Below are 18,585 nucleotides of genomic sequence, written 5' to 3'. Positions count from 1 at the left end.
CGAGTTCGAGGCCGAGTTGTGTATAAAGGGCAGTGTTTGCCTGTAAACAGCAATTTGCAACTCTTGCCAAAACAACAAATAATGGTTGCTATTTTGTGTCAAATCAGGGAAGGTGAAACAATGCCATGCAGGCTGTACTTAGGGATGCATGTTGCAACAAAACGTTAACTTGTGGTCGCAGTAATCCCTCCTGTTACGGCTACTATCTAGACTCCACATTTGAGCAAATACGTAGCTTTAAAAATGCTTTAGATCGCCTTTTTTACTATTTTCCATGCACTTGTAATAGGCACAACTCTAATATGTCCCACGGCACCTTAAAGCAGCATTATTTATACAGGAGGGCGTGCCTTGAGCGGCTACAGGCCGCAGCTGGACCCATAGACAGTTGAAGAAAGGCTGGACCTCGCTGCAAATATGGCAATATTGCTTTAACTGTCTACAATATATGGCGAGTGAATAGTGTCATTCAAAGGATACCCTAGTATGGCGAGTGAATAGTGTCATTCAAAGGATACCCTAGTATGGCGAGTGAATTGTGTCTTTTAAAGGATACCCTAGTATGGCGAGTGAATAGTTTAACAATAAGATTGTTTGTTTAAGTACCGTTTTACGGAGGACTGATTTGAGCTTACACAGTACACATGGACAAGATACATAGACATTTAAAGAAATGGACCAACAGATCCCGTTGTTCTGGACGGAGACCAGGGAAGGATACTGGAAGCATAGACATATAAATATATGTCTATGATTAGAAGCACTTTTCCAGTGATTGCTGGGCGTTACTGTGCAGCTTCCAACTGTAGATGTGACATGAGCAACCTGTCTGAAAGTTGTAAGTCTTCTGGTAGCTGGGCCAAGAGAAATCTCAATCATTCCCAATCAGCAGAGACGGAGAGCCTAGGTATATGTTAGGAGATAACATAGACACAGGCTAATTATTGTTTACTAACATGCTAGTTAACGTTAGTAATTAAACCTAAACAGCTGATGTAAGTCGAAACTGTCTGCAAGCTTCTCCTTTACAATATGGAGATTTGTCTGTTTTTACAAAAACGTCCGCTGCTGTCAAAGTGATGTCAAAATGAATGGCAGTCAGTGGGATGGGTCGGTACCATAGACCGTTAATATGAATATACGGTCTATGGTCGGTATACGATCCGTCCTGCCTGCACGATCCGTTGTGCGCATGTGCAATTTGTTCGCGCACGCGCAGATGATAATCATGATGTACTAGGATTTACCAGGGATTTACGGTACTGCACGATCTGTTCCACATTAGCGGTCTGCTGTTAGCCGCCACCGGAAAGCTAATGACGTTAGTTTAGCTAACAGCTAATTCGGCTATAACCGTTAGCTGAGAATGCATGTAAAAGACTCTAAAAAAAATAAAAAAATAAAAATATATATATAATATATATTATATAACTAACAGTGTTATACATAATAGTTGTTAAGTCAGTTCTACTTGTGCTCATTTAAAATATCATCACTCAATACTTGTCCTTATAATTACTGTAAAGTCTTAAATAGCTGTTGGAGATATAATCTCTCCACCTCAGATACAATCCCACCAAGCTCACTCCAACAGAAAACACACCTTAACAAGCCCTGCAGATCATTCTAGAAAAATTGTGAAACAGCAGATATGGTCCAGCTCCGGCCGGTAGCCGCTCAAGTAACAGGACAAATTTATATGCATCACTTTTAGAGGTGGCATCTCGATTTCCCTGGTGGAAATCGAGATGCTACCTCTAAAAGTGATGCATATAAAGTGAAGTGATGCATATAATTTGAGGATACAAAGATGGATTTTGTTCTCAACAATTTGGTGCTTTTAGGAAAACACGTATACACAAATGTAGATATTTTAAGACCAAAGAGTCCCTGATCCATTGGAAGAATGAGTTAAATAATTTGTATAAGTCACTGAAACGGGTTAAGAATAAAAAAGCCCTTGAATTGATTTATTTACTTGAAACTCTTATCTTAATTTGAGATACCCCCTTCTATTAGTTTTTATTTTCTCTTTTTTTATAATTTATTTTTATGTGTCGATTTGTTATGCATGTTTTGGTTATAGCCTATGCTTGACTCGAGGCAAGTTCTAATTTGAAATGGATTTATAAAAATGCCTTGTTTGTTTGTACATTTGTATTCTGAACGAATACAAATAATGTGTATAAATGAGTAAGTAAAGGGACCCAATTCCTCAGACATTGCCATTTTAAACAATCCTTTAACAGAATCAGAAACATTAAAACACCAAGTTGTTGTTTAGATTTATCTCTTATGACCAAGTTTTTTGAAAAACATTACAATTTTAAAATTGTGGAAAGGTTTTGTAAAATGGTATAAAATTTGACGTACCACAATTTATTGGCAAGAACACCGTACATATTGTAAGGGAGGCCCTACATCTATTAATTTATCATCTTTCTCCTAATATATTCATCTATTTGTCTCAGTTTGAACTTTTCCTCTATTAATTTCTTACTTATCTTCATATTTGTGTCTCTCTTTGTTTTTACTGTCAATCTCTTTCCTACGTGATTTGGAGCTAATGTACCCATGTACACCAGTAGTAGCATAATGAAGCAAAAGGGCTAAACTAAGACGCAAATCAAAATAATTATTTCAGTGTGATACTGGACAGGAGTGTATCCACATGGGGGAAGATCCAGAAAACCTTGCGCAGCAATATGGTGGTGTGTTTTTTGATTTCCTGATTGTTCACTTGGGCTGAAATGATCCATTGATTATTAGAAAACGTATCTATTAAAATGTTCTGTTTCATAGCATTATACAATCAATAAACCAACAGGCATCTTTTGTACTGCTATACCAGATGGACCACAGTTTACCACATTAATGGGAATTCTTTGTTTATCATGTTTATCATTTTCCTAAATGCACTCTCTCCACTCGTGCACACTAAAGCAGCTCTCCATAAATCGCTACATTTTCATATAAACGAAGCAGCGTTCTTATGGTCGGACTCAAACTGGATTTTTAGGTATCCTGAACATGATGTAATTATTAAACATCACACAAGAAATTCAAATTACCATAATGAAAAAATAATGATAACATGTTTTATTGAAAAACATGTTTTATTGTCAGACACATTATGATCACGTGGGATCAATGTACACATTAAAATTAAGTAAATTCAAAATACTAATTTTCGTTGCAGCTGGATTGATCCAATTTAGCTGAAGTCTTGACATCTCTGACATCTAGTAGTCATCGTGAAATGGATACTCTGGGTGATCAGACCACCTGTTGAGTCAATGAAGAGAAATAGTCATTACTATCTATTGATTTATTTATTACAGGAACAGAACTTGACTCGCACAGTATATACTCACATGAGAAGTTCCACAAAACGAATATTCTTGTTCAATCCCTCAATTGCCTTCATCTCAGTCTCCGAAAGCGAGAAGTCGAAAATCTGCAGTTTAAAAAACAGACCGATAGCAACAAATTTCATATTATATTTCCTGTTTTTGAAGACGGTGTATTGCAGTCTGTACCCAGCATGCTGAATGCTTGTCTTAACTGATGCCATACAAACAAACCTGAAAGTTCTCCTTAATGCGAGCAGGGTTGAAGCTTTTCGGGATGACCACCACTCCTCTCTGCACGTTGAACCTCAAGGCCACCTGGGCTGTGGTCTTGTTATACTTTTTAGCAATCGATGCCAGTAGTTCATCTTCCAACAGCGGGGGGCATTTTAGGTTCACCCTGTTGAATTGATTGTGAAATTCATCTTACCATGACACAGCACATTACATTTTCACAGTTACATACCAACTTTAATAGTGAAAGGTCATGTGATTAAAAAATACTTAGTTATGAACTCAATGTTTTATATATTTCCCTTCCATACCAGGATGCATCTCTAGATGTCCCCAAAGGGCTGTATCCCACAATGACGATATCATTCTTCTGGCAGAACTCAAGCAACTTTGGTTGAGTGAAATATGGATTGCATTCAACCTGCGTTAAAAAAAAGAAGCACAAATAGTGTTTGTTAGTTACTGAGGATATACCTAATTTGTCTTTGTGAACTCTGGCCACTTTGTGATTCCAAAAAAGAACAAGACCATTCTTCTACGTTGAGTTTTTAACATTTGTATGCTATATTTCTTTAGCATCATATTACATAATACTTGTGTGTTGTGTTTTGTTCAGCCGTTTATATCATTCTATGATCCAATGATGTTTTAATCTTAATTTGTGGTGTATTATAAACCTCTGTACCTGGTTTGACACAGGCTTGTGTTTCAGCCCAGGTTTGTTAAGGATCAAGTCCAGTTGCCTCTTGTTGAAGTTGGATACTCCAATAGATTTTATCAGCCCGGCATCTTTGCAAGCCTCCAAAGCCTGTCCAAAATGGCGCACAACCAGAAGGCAACAAATTAGACTTTGAAAGTTTTATGGCACACAATATGACCACGGGTTAGGTTCCTAACCTTGAACACATATCTATGATGAATGGCCAGTGTTACTTATCTCTTTCTACATGTGTCATTGGCCTATAGACAGTATGTCTGCAATGAATAGGTAGTGAATGAAAGGGTTTGTAGACTTAAAAGGAAATAAATGGATATTCATAGACATAAATACTTGTGAAGTTATAGGTAGTGTTCTCCATAAATGATTTACCAACGTGTCTTACCTCCCATGTCGCACAGAGGTCTGTTTGATGATAAATGTACTTCCCATTCTCATCTCTGGGGTAATATATATCTCCTGGCTTCAAAAAAATTATAATATTCAGTGATTTGGGCAGTAATTCACAACTATTAGTATTGGTCAAATTAAATACAGAATAAACCATGTATTGCTGTTTCGACAGATTCAAAAAGTATCATTTTAATGTGACGTTAAGTACATGATTACCTTGAAGGCTGTGGGCATTTCTACAATATAGAGGTCGACATAATCCAGCTGTAATGTCTTCAACGTTTTCTCCAAAGCTGGACGAACCATTCCTGGGGGATGGAATGTGTTCCACAACTGCATGAGCAGTGCAGACGAAAGGGAATTAGTTGTTACAAAGTAGCAGTACTCAGAACAAAACAGCTATTTCCAGACACTCACACAAAGAAGAGAACTTTGCAAACCTTTCCACAGTAAAATATGTCCTCTCTTGTCACAGTTCCATCTGCAATTTTCTCCCTTATAGCTTGTCCCACCTCATGTTCGTTGAAATAGACCAAAGCCCCATCAATGTGTCTGTACCCTGTTTCAATCGCCAGTTTGACTGATTCATATGCAGTTCCTTTAGGGGTCTATGAACACACACACACACACACACACACACACACATACACATTGGGAGTAAATAATAAGTTTGAAGCAAAGTCAGTGTCAGATGAAATTGTTTTTGGGACTTGCAGGGAAATTATAAATGTCTGTCCTATAAGCATTCTGGCTAAATACTGTGTCTTACCCTTTGGGGATCCCCATAAGTTCCCAGTCCTATCAAAGGTATGCTGTTTCCATCTCTCATCGGAATGGAGTGATTCTCCGCTGTGAGGTCCATGCTCATCAAAGTGTCAGTCACTTTCCCAATGCTGATGTTTGGGTCTTTATTCAAGGACCCATGTTATATATACCATACGGTAGATGTTGACACAGTTAATGTCCTACTGCCCTTTGTCCACCGCAAAGACTCCTCCCAGGTAGAAAGAGCATCCTCCCACTCAAACTGGCAAAAAACTGAGTGAGTGATAAGACAACAATATCTTACAGATAAAACAACAGTGCCTAACATCAATCAATCATGAAAAATGTTAATCAGGAGAGTTATTTATTATCATTTAAACTTTTGGGGTCAACATATAACCCAGGTTAATGACCATTGGTTGAAAATGTCAAATCTCAATTTGCCTTCTACATGATGTATTGTGGCCTCAACCGGACACTGTAGCTTTAAAAAAAAACGCAGTGCCGTCTGGGTAAAATATGGTATGTGTTTTAAGCAAAGAATGCCCAAGTCGCCATGGATATATGAGCTTCAAAATACTATATACGTTAGGTAATTTTTATCTACAAGTGACTGTGTGCTGTTATTATTCGCCTGGTTGGATAAGAAACGCCACAAACCGGGGACTAAATCATTTTTGTCTCTGGCTTATCTGCCATTAAAAGAGGCTACGTTGCTAATTTAGTTAGCTTCCCAATCGGAGAGAATTAACAGTTACACCTTAACTAGCTAAAACTGTTATCGCACAGTTTAATAAACCATCTTGTAGGATGAAATGAATGTGTCGGTAATGTTGTAATGCCTATTATAACTATTTATATTCCCTATCTCTTGTAGGCTCTCCTTTGTTTCCAATCTCAACGCTATATTGATTGACTGAAAGGAAAGATCGGGAAGCAGCCGGAAAAAATGGATGAAAGTGTCGAAAATGTTAATAACGACGACATTGTCATTATCGTGGAAAACGAGGCAGAAAGTTTGCCAGCTGAGGAAGAGAGGCTGAAACAGCAAGGCACCTTCGGGCTCATGGACACATGTCCTATCTGCAAGTTGAGCTTCCACAACAGAGAGCCCAAACTCCTGCCGTGTCTTCACTCTTTCTGCAAGAGGTGTCTCCCGGCCCCCTTCAGGAGTGCGGATCCGAGGCGTGACTCGCAAGGCCAAGTCGACCACAACAAATCACGTGAGAGTGGTGTATTGTAGCAACTCTGATACAGTTGTTATTAATGTATAGTACAGAAAAAGCCTTTATGTCAAACTAGAACTGAAGCAGCTTGGACTACCCAGCAGATATGTAACATCAGAATCAGAATCAGCTTTATTTGTCAGGTATGAGGACACATACGAGGAATATTACTTTGGAACATATTCGCTCACAATATGCTTACACATACAAAACAACCAAACAGTATATCAGCTCTAATATATACACACTACATTAAAATGAGTTAAGTTGTCCTATTTTGGAATGGGCAACCAATTAGTGGGACTAGATGATGTAAATAATACAAAATCTCAAGATCTTTTTGGATACTGATATTATATGTAAACAGCTTTGCGATGAATTCTGTTGACAGAATCCTCACAGGCCAGATGCATTAGTCTTGCATGCTGTACCATACAGATAAACTCATTCAAGTGTTTCATTTAATTGAAATTCAGTCTTTAATAAAAATCAAAACAATGTATTATGTATCTTATACCCTAGTCTCAAATGACTAAGTCCATACTATACCTGTTGGTCGCCTGTCTCTATATATTTATATCTTATTTAAATCCTAGGTGATTTCTAGTCTCATGTCACCCATATCTGTGCTTGTTCTAAACAATAAAGTCATGCAAGTAGTTTTGAGCTGATACCTTTTAATATTGTATCTGGTCTCTTGTTCCAGTGGGTGCCATTCGATGTCCAGTATGCAGACAGGAATGTTGGGAGATAGACATGTTGGATAATTTCTTTGTCAAAGACTCTGCTGAGGTGCCAAGCAGCACCGTGGAGAAAACCAGCCAGGTTGGTCCTATCCTGAGCTGTTCGTCTCACATCAGTTTGATTTTATGACACCACTCTCCCAAGACTAAAGTGCTTATTTTTTTAATTTGTTCTTTATTTTTTTGTCTTCGAAAGGTGTGTATGAGCTGCGATGACAACACAGAGGCAACAGGTTACTGCGTTGAGTGTGTGGAGTTTCTGTGTGTGACATGTATCGAGGCGCACCAAAGGGTCAAGTTCACAAGGGATCACACCATTCGCCAGAAGGAGGAGATGTCTCCAGGTAGTGTGTCCTACACCGCAGGAAAAAGCAAGTTTCTGAATATATTATATATTACATTATATACAATTGAATATTATATATATGTATGTGATAAATACACAAAGGTAGCTGATCAGAAAAGACGCCGACAGCTGTGACAATTTTTCTACCTCCTAGATGAGTTTTGAGTATTATTCTGGCAAGATGTCATGATAATGATGGGATAGGTATAAAACTGAGCAAGCATTTAGCGTGACATAAACTGACTTTACATTTGTCTATGTTCTAAATTCTATTGTCCCAGAAGCATTAGGTATGTCCACACAGAAGCCTGTGTTTTGTGACATCCATAAGCAGGAGCCGTTGAAGCTTTTTTGTGAGACGTGTGACCGACTCACCTGTCGGGACTGTCAGCTGCTTAAACACAAGGATCACAAGTAGGCGGAGTTCCCTTGATAGGCTGATCATGTGCATTTATTTGGACCAAAACACTATGAAAAGGTGATCGAATCATTAATGCGCATATTCTTTGTGTCCAGCTACCAGTTTTTGGAGGATGCGTACAGGAACCACAGACAGTATCTTGAGAACATGACGCAGCAGTTACAAGAGAAAAGAAAGGCCATTGAAGACATGTCCAGCTGTATCAGCACTGGGTAAAGTTTGCCTCTACAGCTGGGACTATCATCATGTTGTGATCATTTATGTTTACTCGCATTTGCACTGCTTGCGTTATTCACACCAGTGCTAAAAGACTTCAGCTCACGCAAGTGGCGCAAATTTTGCGTCATATGTGTTGCACCATTCCCGCTGCCAATCAGCATCTAATTGTGTCTTTGCTTTGACTTTGTATGACACCGCAAAAAAACGCCTGGGTGTGAACATTTACTGTATGTTTTAATCAATTACATGATATTACATTCATTTTCACAGACTCCAACAAGTTGAAGAAAACCGGAAGGCTGTCACTAATGAAATAAAGAAGTCTATCTGTAACTTGATTATGGAGATCAACAGGAAGGGAAAGATTCTGGTTAACCAGCTTGAGGTATGTTTAATCTGTATTGTTTAATGACTTTTCAAAGGTAAATATGACATTTAAAATGACAATTCATGCACACGTTTACCCCTAGGCTCTGACTAAGGACCATGAGCTGGGTTTAAAAAAGCAGCAAGAGGACGTCAACTGTCTGACCAGACACCTGGACCATGTCATCAGCTTTACCAAATGGGCGACAGCCAGCCAAAGTGGAACAGCCCTCCTGTACTGCAAGAGACTGGTGAGTGACTTTAACATCAAACAGCAATTTAAAAACACTTTGTAATTCAATCAGTGTAATTGTTACGTGCACTTTCTGTTGTAGTAGATAAAAAATACTGAAGAAATACATAAATAATTAAAGTAATAATTTGAGGACGCCCGGATAGCCCAGTTGGTAGAGCGGGCACCCATAAATAGAGGTCAACTCTGACCTGCGGCCCCTTGTTGCATGTCATTCCGCCCCTCTCTCTCTCTCTCTCTCTCTCTCTCTCTCTCTCTCTCTCTCTCTCTCTCTCTCTCCCTCTCCCCCCCCTTTCACATTTTCAGCTGTCCTGTCAACAAAGGTCTAAACGTGCCCAAAACATTATCTTAAATAAAGAAATGATAATAATAATCTGACAAAACCTACACTACTTTATAATGTTGGGGTGGCAGTAGCTCAGTCTGTAGGGAGTTGGGTTGGGAACCGGAGGGTCACTGGTTCCAGTCCCCATATGGACCAAAAAGTACGGAGTGTGGATTGGTGGCTGGAGAGATGCCACTTCACCTCCTGGGCACTGCCAGGTGCTCTTGAGCACGGCACTGTACACCCCCCCCCCCAACCGCTCAGGGCGCTGGTTCAGCTGGCAGTCCACTCACTATGACATCTCTCCATTAGTGCATGTATAGGTCCTGAGCATGGGTTTGTGTATTTTAGGCCTGTGTGTGATTACTAACAAAGCGTGTACACAGAGTGTAAATTGTAATTTCCCCACTGGGGATTAATAATCAAATTCCTGTCTTTTTGTCTTCTAGATCCTTTTTCAGATCCATTACCTGATGAGAGCAAGCTGTAATCCCTCCATCGTCCCTCAGAGTTCAGTGCGCTTTCAGTGTCGCTCTGGTTTCTGGGCCACAAATGTAGACCTTGGTAAGACAAACACTTACTTAGAAATTTACATTACGACCAAAGCAGCAACAATTTTTTGATTGATAACCAATTCTAGAAGTAGTACGCGGTTTATTTTCCTGCAGCTGTTTTGATGTCTTTGAATTTAGGTCGCTGATATAAAAAAAAAGCCAAACAATACCATAATGACTTTTCTCACGCGATCAATAGATTTTCTCGGATGTCTACGTCATAATTAATAATTCTATTTATACGTCACGCAATCCATTTTGTCTCGCAAAATAGTTTCCTCTTTGACAAACAAAATAAAGGTTATAAAGACGAAGAAGATAAAAACATGTGGGAAACATTTATTGTAATCTTACATTTTCACTTTATGTACCGTAATCTTGTTTTTTCATTATCTTCTTTTTTTTGTTTAACCACATTTATGGGTTGTTTTGATGAAGAATGTCACATTGTGAATAGTAGTCTTAAACAGGAACATTATGTATGAGAGGCTGGACCCCTGTATGAATCCTCCATTCCACTGATATATATATATTTACTTTAGTGATGTCATGTGAGTCCGCTTAGGTTGGAGCTCAAGACTACAAAAACAAAATACAAGAATGTTGAATAAATAGATATATATGTAATTCTGCTGCATCGATTTAGATCCTTTTTTAATGTGCGTTGTGAGTCTGACGATGGTGGCCTACTCTTTTAGCTGATGCGGCAACAACATTGTTTAGCTAATACTCCCTCAACCAGAAGACTGGGACACAATTTCTGATTTATTTCTTCATTTTTTTCTTATTCTCTTCAGGTTCTCTGCTTGTGGAAAGGGGTCCGGGCCGGCTGCCCATCACCAACAACCAGGCCGGTCCCAGAGCAGAGGCGCCAGCGGGAGGTCTCTCAGTCTCAGCTCAGCAGCGACAGAGCACGCTGGCTCAGCTCCAGCTGCAGGTAGGTTTTCATCCCGGTCTGTAGTTTTTAATACCCTGACCAGTTAATTTGTTACAGGGACAGAGGAGCCTAAAAAGACAAAGCCACTGTTTTATTAGCCACTGTTAGATTTGTTAAATCTTCCTCTTGCTCACCACTGTTAGCCTTATTAAATACTACTGCATTCATTTCATAGATAGACATCTCTTATTCCTCTGTTCAAGGTGGACAAGCTTTCCCAGCAGCCCCACAGGCAGCCCCCTCCAAACCATTGGTCCTGGTACCAAAACGCCAGGCTCCCGGGACCCCCAGGACCCCCCGGCCCTCCGGGACCTCCCGGCCCTCCACCCCCAACTAGACCCATCCATGGCGGGTCGTCCCCCTCCCAAGGTCCCCCCAGCTTGGGACAGCAAGGGCGCAGATACGGAAGCTCCCACCCTAACACTAGAAGCCCCACATCATCCATGCTTCACAACACAGGATACCCAGCTGCTCAGGTATGTTAGAACATGAAGAAACACGAGAATGTGTCCCTGTGTGAGGAATGTACTGTATGTTCCCAATGCCAAACATGGCTTGTCACAAATTTTTGTAGACAGTGCTTATCAAAGTGTTAAATTCCAGAAAGACTGCGTAAAGCATCAAGTTCCCAACGCTGGTGTTGTCGTCTTTAGCCCACTTCATGTTTTTTAATCACATGAGGTTTAGTTGACGTAAATATTGCTCTATCTTCTGCCTCAACAGTGGGTTAACTCAATTTGGTTTATCCACTGGATTATAGTGGTTCCTTTTCATCTTCTAGATACCACCATTTCTAATGTCAGGATTTTATCTTTCTTTAATCCTATGTCTTTACACCTATTGTTTCCAGTTAATCAAATCCGACTGAGTGACTTATAGTTCCTTCTACACTTGCTTTGTTAAAACCTAAACTATTCTTTCAACTTCAACTTTCTTCTACATCTAGTCTCTGAGAGATCTGATCCAAAGCTCTAGCTTCCCTCCTAAACCCATGGATGTGTTGCAGGGTACGTCTCGCTACCCGCAGCCTCTGTCTGCCGCAGCGGCTACACAGATGTCTCTACATCAGGTTAGTACGAGAGGAGAAGGAGTTGAGTGGACCTTCGAGGTCCCCAGTCCAAAATCTTTCCAGGGAGCGAAAATATTTGTTTTTGTGTAACTTTTATGATATATTAGTTACACCCTGTTTTGTTTTTATTTCCCAAAGCGGGGCCCAACGGAGTCCTCTTTCCTGAAGAGGAGTGAGGCTGGTGGATCTGTCCCCTCCATCACCATCTCTATCCCCAAACCCAGCTTTGCTCCAAGTCTAGCTTCAGCACCTGCAGACAAAACAAGCACATTTAATCACATAGCAGGTCATTATCACTGCTCTGCTGTAGCAACAGCCCCAAAGTTCCTATCCTGTTAGAGAATTCATTTTTAAATTGAATCTTTTCATCATGACTTCCAGACCTAAAATAGTTTTTATTTCATCTTCTCTCAAGTTCAAGTAAGGCAGAATTCCCCGATGGCCAAACCCTCTTCATCAGACAGAAGCACAGGGTAAGAAGAGATCCTAAAACTGGTCCTCGTCACAGTTCCTCCCTTTTTCCATTAGTTCATCTTTACATATGAGTATTCAAATATTTAGCCTCTGTTCCCTGTCTCTGGGAGAGATTATGACTAATCTTTTTCCTTTATGTTGTTGAATCCGTGCTTGTTAACTAGATAGACCCGTGGGAAGTGCTACTTGCTGCTTTTAATGTGTGATTAGAAGCCTACGCACAACACTGAAATTACTTTACATTCTGTCATGTTATGACAGCAGTTGTCTGTAATCAGCATTCAGTCTTACACTCTACTCCCTTGTTTTAGCCTACAATATAGTTTGCTCACTCAAATATATAAATATATATCTTAAATGTACCCTATGTGACACAATTTTTTTATGATTTTACTAAGCTATCACTGTGTAACTAATATATAACAAGTGGCATTCGAGTTATTCAGAAGACAAATGCAATCTGAGCTTCCAAAGCAATGCATGAAACAAGGCCAGTGTGTTTAAAAAAAAAAAACTAAATCATGGTCACAATCTCCCCTTGTAATCACACTGGCAATTTGTGTGTTGAAGGACGACTTCCTGGAGGCAAACTTCTGAGCCTCCATCTGCACCCTCAGCAAAGCGACGGAGAAGGTCGTCACCAGGGCCCGTCATTGTCATCAAAGACGAGCCGGAGGATGAGGATGAAGTTCGATTTGTAAGAGAATCACTGGGGTTACATTAGGGCTGGGCCTAGACGGCCAAAATCTTCTGTCTCGATGTAGGTCATTTCATATCTCAATATATATATATAGATCACGATAGACAATGTTTTATGGTATTTCAATAAATAAATAGTCTATATGAAAAAACCACATGATAAAGCCTATTTTTGTATACTACTGTGTAAATTAAATACTTAAAAAATGAAGTGTACCGAGTATTTTCTCATTTTATTAAGAACTTGCAAAGGGCAAAATGAACAAAAACAGTTTCAAGTGAAAGTGTAGAGAATTCTTTTCCAACTATACACTGACTATGTTCACATGCATGCACAAACAATAGTTTGATTTAACTACAATAAGGTATTCCCATAAGTTAAACAATAAAGCACAATTTATTTTAACCAACGTTTAGGTTCCAATGGATCTGTTCACATTATAATGCAGAGGGGACCCGGTCCTGAGCTGTATGCATGTCTCGTATTCTGGGGTAATGGAGACTAAAGTTGGAGGATTGTTCGACTGGAAGGTTTCCATTTGGGGTCCAGTTTGTCATTCGCTTTGAAATGAGGGGTAATGTATAGTGGGATGTAAAAACAAAGCCGCCGTCTTCAGATGATAAATATTTCAAATCAGATTTTCTGAGAAATGTGGGTTAGTATGTGCTTGTTATCAACTTAGATAACATCTTTGTTATCACAATGTCTCGATAGATGATTTCATCACCATACGACTCCATTGCAAGGCGATGAATTATCCTTTTAGATTATTGCCCAGCCCTAAGTTGCTTAAGTGCAGAATATTTTAGGAAATTTAGCATTTTTTCCCCCGAAATGTCGCATTTAGACAAAAATGTAAAATGCTCACTTTCCCACTGTTTTTTTGTCCTTCTCTTAGTCATTGTATCTAACTGCATACATCCCACTTCTCCTTTGCCCACAGGTGCAGTCCAGCGTAGGGTCCAGCCTGCCAGACAGCAGCACCGGGGCTCAGTCAAAGCCTCGGCAGCAGCCAAAGGTGCCGGCCCCGGTCCCAGACCCCGGATCAGAGTCTGGGAAAGAGCAGCGTCCGCAGCCCGCAGCGCAGCCAGAGTCCGAGAAGAGAGCGGAGCCGGAGGAAGATCCTAACGAGGACTGGTGCGCCGTCTGTCAGAACGGAGGGGAGCTGCTCTGTTGCGACAAGTGTCCCAAAGTTTTTCATCTGGCCTGCCACATTCCCGCTCTCAATGAGTCTCCCAGGTGAGAGACAGATTGCCATTGTCTCAATGCTATGGTAGCACAATAGATCATCATAATGCTTTTTGACACAAAAATACGTTTGACTACTGGATGTCTATGTTTTATTCTTGAAAATTCTATGTCATCATAGTTTTTCCAAACCAAAGTTGGAGAATATTGTCTTAACTACTGTAATATATGGCACACCAACATAGGCCTGGGCAATATATCGATGTTGTATCGACATCGTAATACGAGACTAGATATTGTAGTGTTGTCTTTCCTGGTTTTACAGGCTGCATTACGGTAAAGTGATGTCATTTTCTCAACTTACCAGACTGTTCTAGCTGTTCTATAATTACCTTTACCCACTAAGTCATTAAATCATTTCCGGAGAATATTTATCAAAAATATAAAAGTGTAAATAACATTTGCAACCACCAGTCAACCATACAATACCGTCGCAATATCGACCTTAAGGAATTTGGTCAAGAATATCGTGATATTTGATTTTCTCTATATTGCCCAGCCCTACACCAACATCCAAATTTTTCTCTGAAATTTAAAACAATCTAACACAAAATGTTTGTGGTATTAATTAGCCCATTCTATCAACATTGCTTGTAGAGAATACTGTGGCGGCGATGGAAAGTACAAAAGCTTTCCACTTTCCTTTGCCTCGAACGTTTTGATCCTGACCTTGAAGCAAATTGCAATTATTTAATAATTACATAATGGTGTTCTTGTGTGGGCTAATCTGACAAGTGTGCATGCATTTGCAGTATTGCTTTGTGATACTAAAAGTTCTGTTTCTGAGTGGTGGTACATCTGAAAAGCACGATCAACAAATTAAGGAATCTATTTCACCAACAAAAAAAACCAGTTTATGTTCAGAATTGGTTTATTATTAGGATAAACCCCTTGAGATGTGTTTTTTCAAGGCTATTCATGATGCATTTCTTTAATTTCTTGTAGTAAAACTCAAACATTACTATACTCGGTCATAATGTGTCAGTCAAGTTTACAATATGTATTTACTCATTTAAAAAAGTATTCTGATGATGGGGATTGTGACAGCATGTTCTCCAGGTCTCAGTAATGACCCTGACAGCACAGTGCAGGTTTGGTCATACTCAGCAGTAGTCGGCCACTCCGTGCGTCCGTCCTGACAGCTTCTCCTGTCCTGATGTCTCTCTGCAGTGGGGAATGGTTCTGTTCGCTCTGCCGAGACCTCGCCTCTCCTGAGATGAAGTATGACTGCGACAGCAAGGATGACCCCGTCTCTGAAGGGTGCCCACCTGTTGAAAGAAGGGTATGCTCACTGAGCTGCTATTCACGTTTCTGTGCAGGATATTCTGCAGCGCCTAAACCTGATCGTTGTGTTGTTATAGTCATTCTTCTCACTGTCTCCCCTCTAACAAGTTTCATTTTCTCCACATAGCATGGTCAGTTAAATGCCTCATCTAATGTTTCCTTTTATTTTCATACACGCAGAGGTGTGAGAGGCTGCTGTTACGTCTGTTCTGCAATGACTTCAGCACTGACTTCCAGCAGCCTGCTACTCCATCAGTAAGCTACTCTGTTACCTATTTTGTCAATAAAGTAAAAGCTGTGCTGTGCTGTTTTTTTTTTTTTGCTGACACTTACTTTGTATTTGAAGTAGGTAGAGGGGTAAAAATCTAATGTTGTAAAAGTTATTCTATTAATTTAGAAAGGAAAATATCAGTGGATGCCAAGGAAACTGCTACATTGTTTTCAGTGGAGAAATTATTCATTACAATGTGAGTAAATTTGTACTTTGATAGTTATTTGAGATCATAATTGGAAAGGGTAACTTGTCACCAGAAGCTAATACATTAGTGAAGTCTAAACAGCCACTATGGAAAGACACATAATGGAGTTATTTTATGTAAGATCACATTAAGTAGTAGTTGTTGTTTTTGTATAAAAAAACTGTGTTTGAAAGAGGCTATTCACTTTTGAGAGAACCTCTGATTCTTATATTAGTTTTATTAGGGGCTTAACTTTGACTGTTTTTCTGATTTAGGAGACAAGAAGGTACAAAGAGCTGATCAAGACTCCGATGGATCTCTCCATAGTCAAGAAGAAACTGGACTCAAAGTCGCAGGAAGGGGAATGCTATATTAGTCCGGATGGGTTTGTCGCTGACGTCCGCCTCATATTTTTCAACTGTGCAAAGTACTACAAGGTAAACATCACTTTATATACAATATATTTGGGGAAAATATAACCAGTTGCCATCAAATTGATTGTTATATAGTAATGTCTAATGCCATATATGTGAATTACCCAGTGACATTTCTTTATTTACTGTACCACACATGTTTGGGCGTACTGGCAAATATGAACTAATCATTAGTATGTGCTTTCTTGAACCTAAAAGTTTATGTGCCCTGATTGTACAGGCGACCTCAGAAGTGGGGAGTGCAGGCTTGTACTTGGAGGACTACTTTGAGGAACAGTTGAAACTAGTCTACCCAGATAGGGTCTTCCCGGGAGGGAGGGAAGAGCAGATGATCCCTCCTTTGGAGGACGAGATAGACGAAGAGGAAGAGATGATGCAGGAAGGCATGGCTCCCATTGAAGACGATAAACCACAAAGCCCCGCGGAAAACGGAATCCCGCCTGTGGAAGAGGACTTGCCCCATCTGGAAGAAGCGACAGCCCCGGCAGAGGAAGAAAAGTCTGAAACGGAGGCGAAGGTGATCGACACGAGCGAAAAGGCAGCGGATGAAAACGTCGCAGCTGTGGATGGAGACATGCTTCCTGCAGAGGAGGCAAAGCAGGACGAAGAGACTCCCGTGAAAGAGCTGGAAAGCTCCCAAGTTGCCGATAGGGAAACGAAAGACGAAGCAGCTCCCAGCTCCCCAAAAGAGGAGAGCCCTCAGCTCCCTACAGACACGCCGGTGGATCCAGATGAAACCCAGGAGAAGGAGTCCGCTCCTGCAGACACAGCCAAAGAGGAGGAGGGATAGATGGAATACAACAGAGAGAAACTTTAGAAAGGATGGATGATTTCAGTCTTCCACAGAAGTGGCCCCAGTGTGGACCGACATTTGCTGCAATCAGACGACTTTTTGTTGTTGTAATTTATATGTCATATTTACAATAGAAAAAACGGTGTCCGCTTTACTAAATAGACTATAGTAGCGGTCATGGTGTAGATGCACAACGAAAGGAGTAAATACGCTTTTTTTGTCTTTTGCTGGACAGAGGTTACAATTTTACTGTAACTGAAAGTTATCTTTGATGAGGACAAAGAAAAGCACATTAAAGATACTTTTTATTGATAGGATCATCTATGAGTTATCGTCATCAAAATAATATTTGGTCAGTAATGCATGCAAGATGTCTCGAATAGTTAACGCCTTCCTTTTGTTTATAGATTTTGGCTAACTTGTATTAGCCATTTAGCTCATAAAACAATCATGTTTTATCGCAATAGTATTTTTTTATTTGATTAGTGTTGTATTAATGCTTTGCATCTAACGCATAGAGCCACTGTAAATAGAAAGGCCTGACATTTTGAAATGTTTATGCTATTTGGTTGTGTGAGAAAGAAAATGAGTTGCCACTCTTGGTGGTTTCATTGCTGTTTCTTTGTTTGACGCCTCTTATCCCCCAAATCCCAGCAATGTGTCATGACAGCAGCCTGCTTGGTTTTTATCAGGAGAACAATTCTTCCGACTTTGTTGACATTACTTTTATCAGTCTGAGATAACTCGGAGACACAATTATCAGTTTCTCATCATCAGCCACTGACATCAGTGTGTTCTCCATATTGTGTCCTTGTCCTTCTGCAGCATGAGATTAGGCCTACGCTTTGTTAGATCTGGTTTCCCTCACTCGAAAGGTTTGTGCAATTATCAAGAAACATTTTTTGACATAGATTCAATTAACTAAGCATTTCTGTACGGTCGTCGTGTCACTTGAGGTAAAAAGAATGAATCAAAAACTGACACTTCAATTTCAATATAGATGATAATGTCTACTATTATTGCTTTTGTTATTTATTGAGGATACACAGGATCTGCTAATGAACTCTGCAAACAATGTTGAACATAAAACCTGCATTTACAATATTTGTAATAAACAGGGTTACATGTAGATCTGACTTGTCTTCTTTATTTAGTTTATTTCTTTTGAGAAAATATGAAATGATGCAAGCTGAAAAAGGTGGTTCTGAGCCACAAATGTATGCTCATTTTGTAGGACTTATCCTCTAACATTGCTTCATAACTAATAACTAATTA

The 18,585-nt window shown here is 39.8% G+C and overlaps 2 protein-coding genes across 7 annotated transcripts; one reads left to right on the top strand and one right to left on the bottom strand.

The window, feature by feature from the left end:
- Positions 1 to 3,104: 3,104 nt before the first annotated feature.
- Positions 3,105 to 6,615, bottom strand: LOC117938861 (aldo-keto reductase family 1 member D1-like). The gene is made up of 10 exons (XM_034863801.1): positions 6,517 to 6,615; positions 5,465 to 5,733; positions 5,136 to 5,303; positions 4,912 to 5,028; positions 4,688 to 4,765; positions 4,270 to 4,392; positions 3,896 to 4,005; positions 3,585 to 3,750; positions 3,375 to 3,457; positions 3,105 to 3,285 (listed from the first exon to the last, which is right to left on the bottom strand). Exons 2-10 carry the CDS (start codon positions 5,561 to 5,563, stop codon positions 3,243 to 3,245), a joined length of 987 nt encoding a protein of 328 aa, XP_034719692.1. The 5' UTR covers positions 5,564 to 5,733; positions 6,517 to 6,615; the 3' UTR covers positions 3,105 to 3,242.
- LOC117938860 (transcription intermediary factor 1-alpha-like) lies at positions 5,945 to 18,446 on the top strand. 6 transcript variants are annotated; one of them, XM_034863798.1, is made up of 20 exons: positions 5,948 to 6,043; positions 6,368 to 6,683; positions 7,393 to 7,511; positions 7,626 to 7,773; positions 8,057 to 8,189; positions 8,292 to 8,408; positions 8,686 to 8,800; positions 8,886 to 9,032; positions 9,809 to 9,923; positions 10,711 to 10,850; positions 11,054 to 11,326; positions 11,797 to 11,919; positions 12,058 to 12,205; positions 12,335 to 12,392; positions 12,964 to 13,090; positions 14,037 to 14,332; positions 15,512 to 15,623; positions 15,806 to 15,880; positions 16,359 to 16,520; positions 16,738 to 18,446. In XM_034863798.1, the coding sequence occupies exons 2-20, from the start codon at positions 6,410 to 6,412 to the stop codon at positions 17,305 to 17,307; spliced, it is 3,252 nt and encodes a 1,083-aa protein (XP_034719689.1). In that variant the 5' UTR covers positions 5,948 to 6,043; positions 6,368 to 6,409; the 3' UTR covers positions 17,308 to 18,446. The 6 variants fall into 6 exon arrangements, with proteins under 6 accessions (XP_034719690.1, XP_034719691.1, XP_034719685.1 ...); XM_034863795.1 differs by having other exon boundaries at positions 5,948 to 6,052; positions 6,338 to 6,683; XM_034863796.1 differs by having other exon boundaries at positions 5,961 to 5,982; positions 6,338 to 6,683.
- The last annotated feature ends 139 nt before the right edge of the window (positions 18,447 to 18,585 follow it).

This window comes from Etheostoma cragini, chromosome 23 (genome assembly GCF_013103735.1).
Source record: "Etheostoma cragini isolate CJK2018 chromosome 23, CSU_Ecrag_1.0, whole genome shotgun sequence".
Classification (NCBI taxonomy): Eukaryota; Metazoa; Chordata; class Actinopteri; order Perciformes; family Percidae; genus Etheostoma; species Etheostoma cragini.
This window is presented reverse-complemented; position numbering and strand designations above follow the sequence as displayed.

Excerpts from the sequence above, each read along its gene's own strand:
- LOC117938861 (XM_034863801.1), bottom strand. The coding sequence starts at position 5,563 with ATGAGCATGGACCTCACAGCGGAGAATCACTCCATTCCGATGAGAGAT. Across the intron at positions 4,393-4,687 it reads ACCTCTGTGCGACATGGGAG|GCTTTGGAGGCTTGCAAAGA; the intron begins GTAAGACACGTT and ends CATTTTGGACAG. Across the intron at positions 4,006-4,269 it reads ACAAGCCTGTGTCAAACCAG|GTTGAATGCAATCCATATTT; the intron begins GTACAGAGGTTT and ends TTTTTAACGCAG.
- LOC117938860 (XM_034863794.1), top strand. The coding sequence starts at position 6,410 with ATGGATGAAAGTGTCGAAAATGTTAATAACGACGACATTGTCATTATC. Across the intron at positions 11,327-11,796 it reads CAGGATACCCAGCTGCTCAG|TCTCTGAGAGATCTGATCCA; the intron begins GTATGTTAGAAC and ends TTCTACATCTAG. Across the intron at positions 11,920-12,057 it reads CACAGATGTCTCTACATCAG|CGGGGCCCAACGGAGTCCTC; the intron begins GTTAGTACGAGA and ends TATTTCCCAAAG.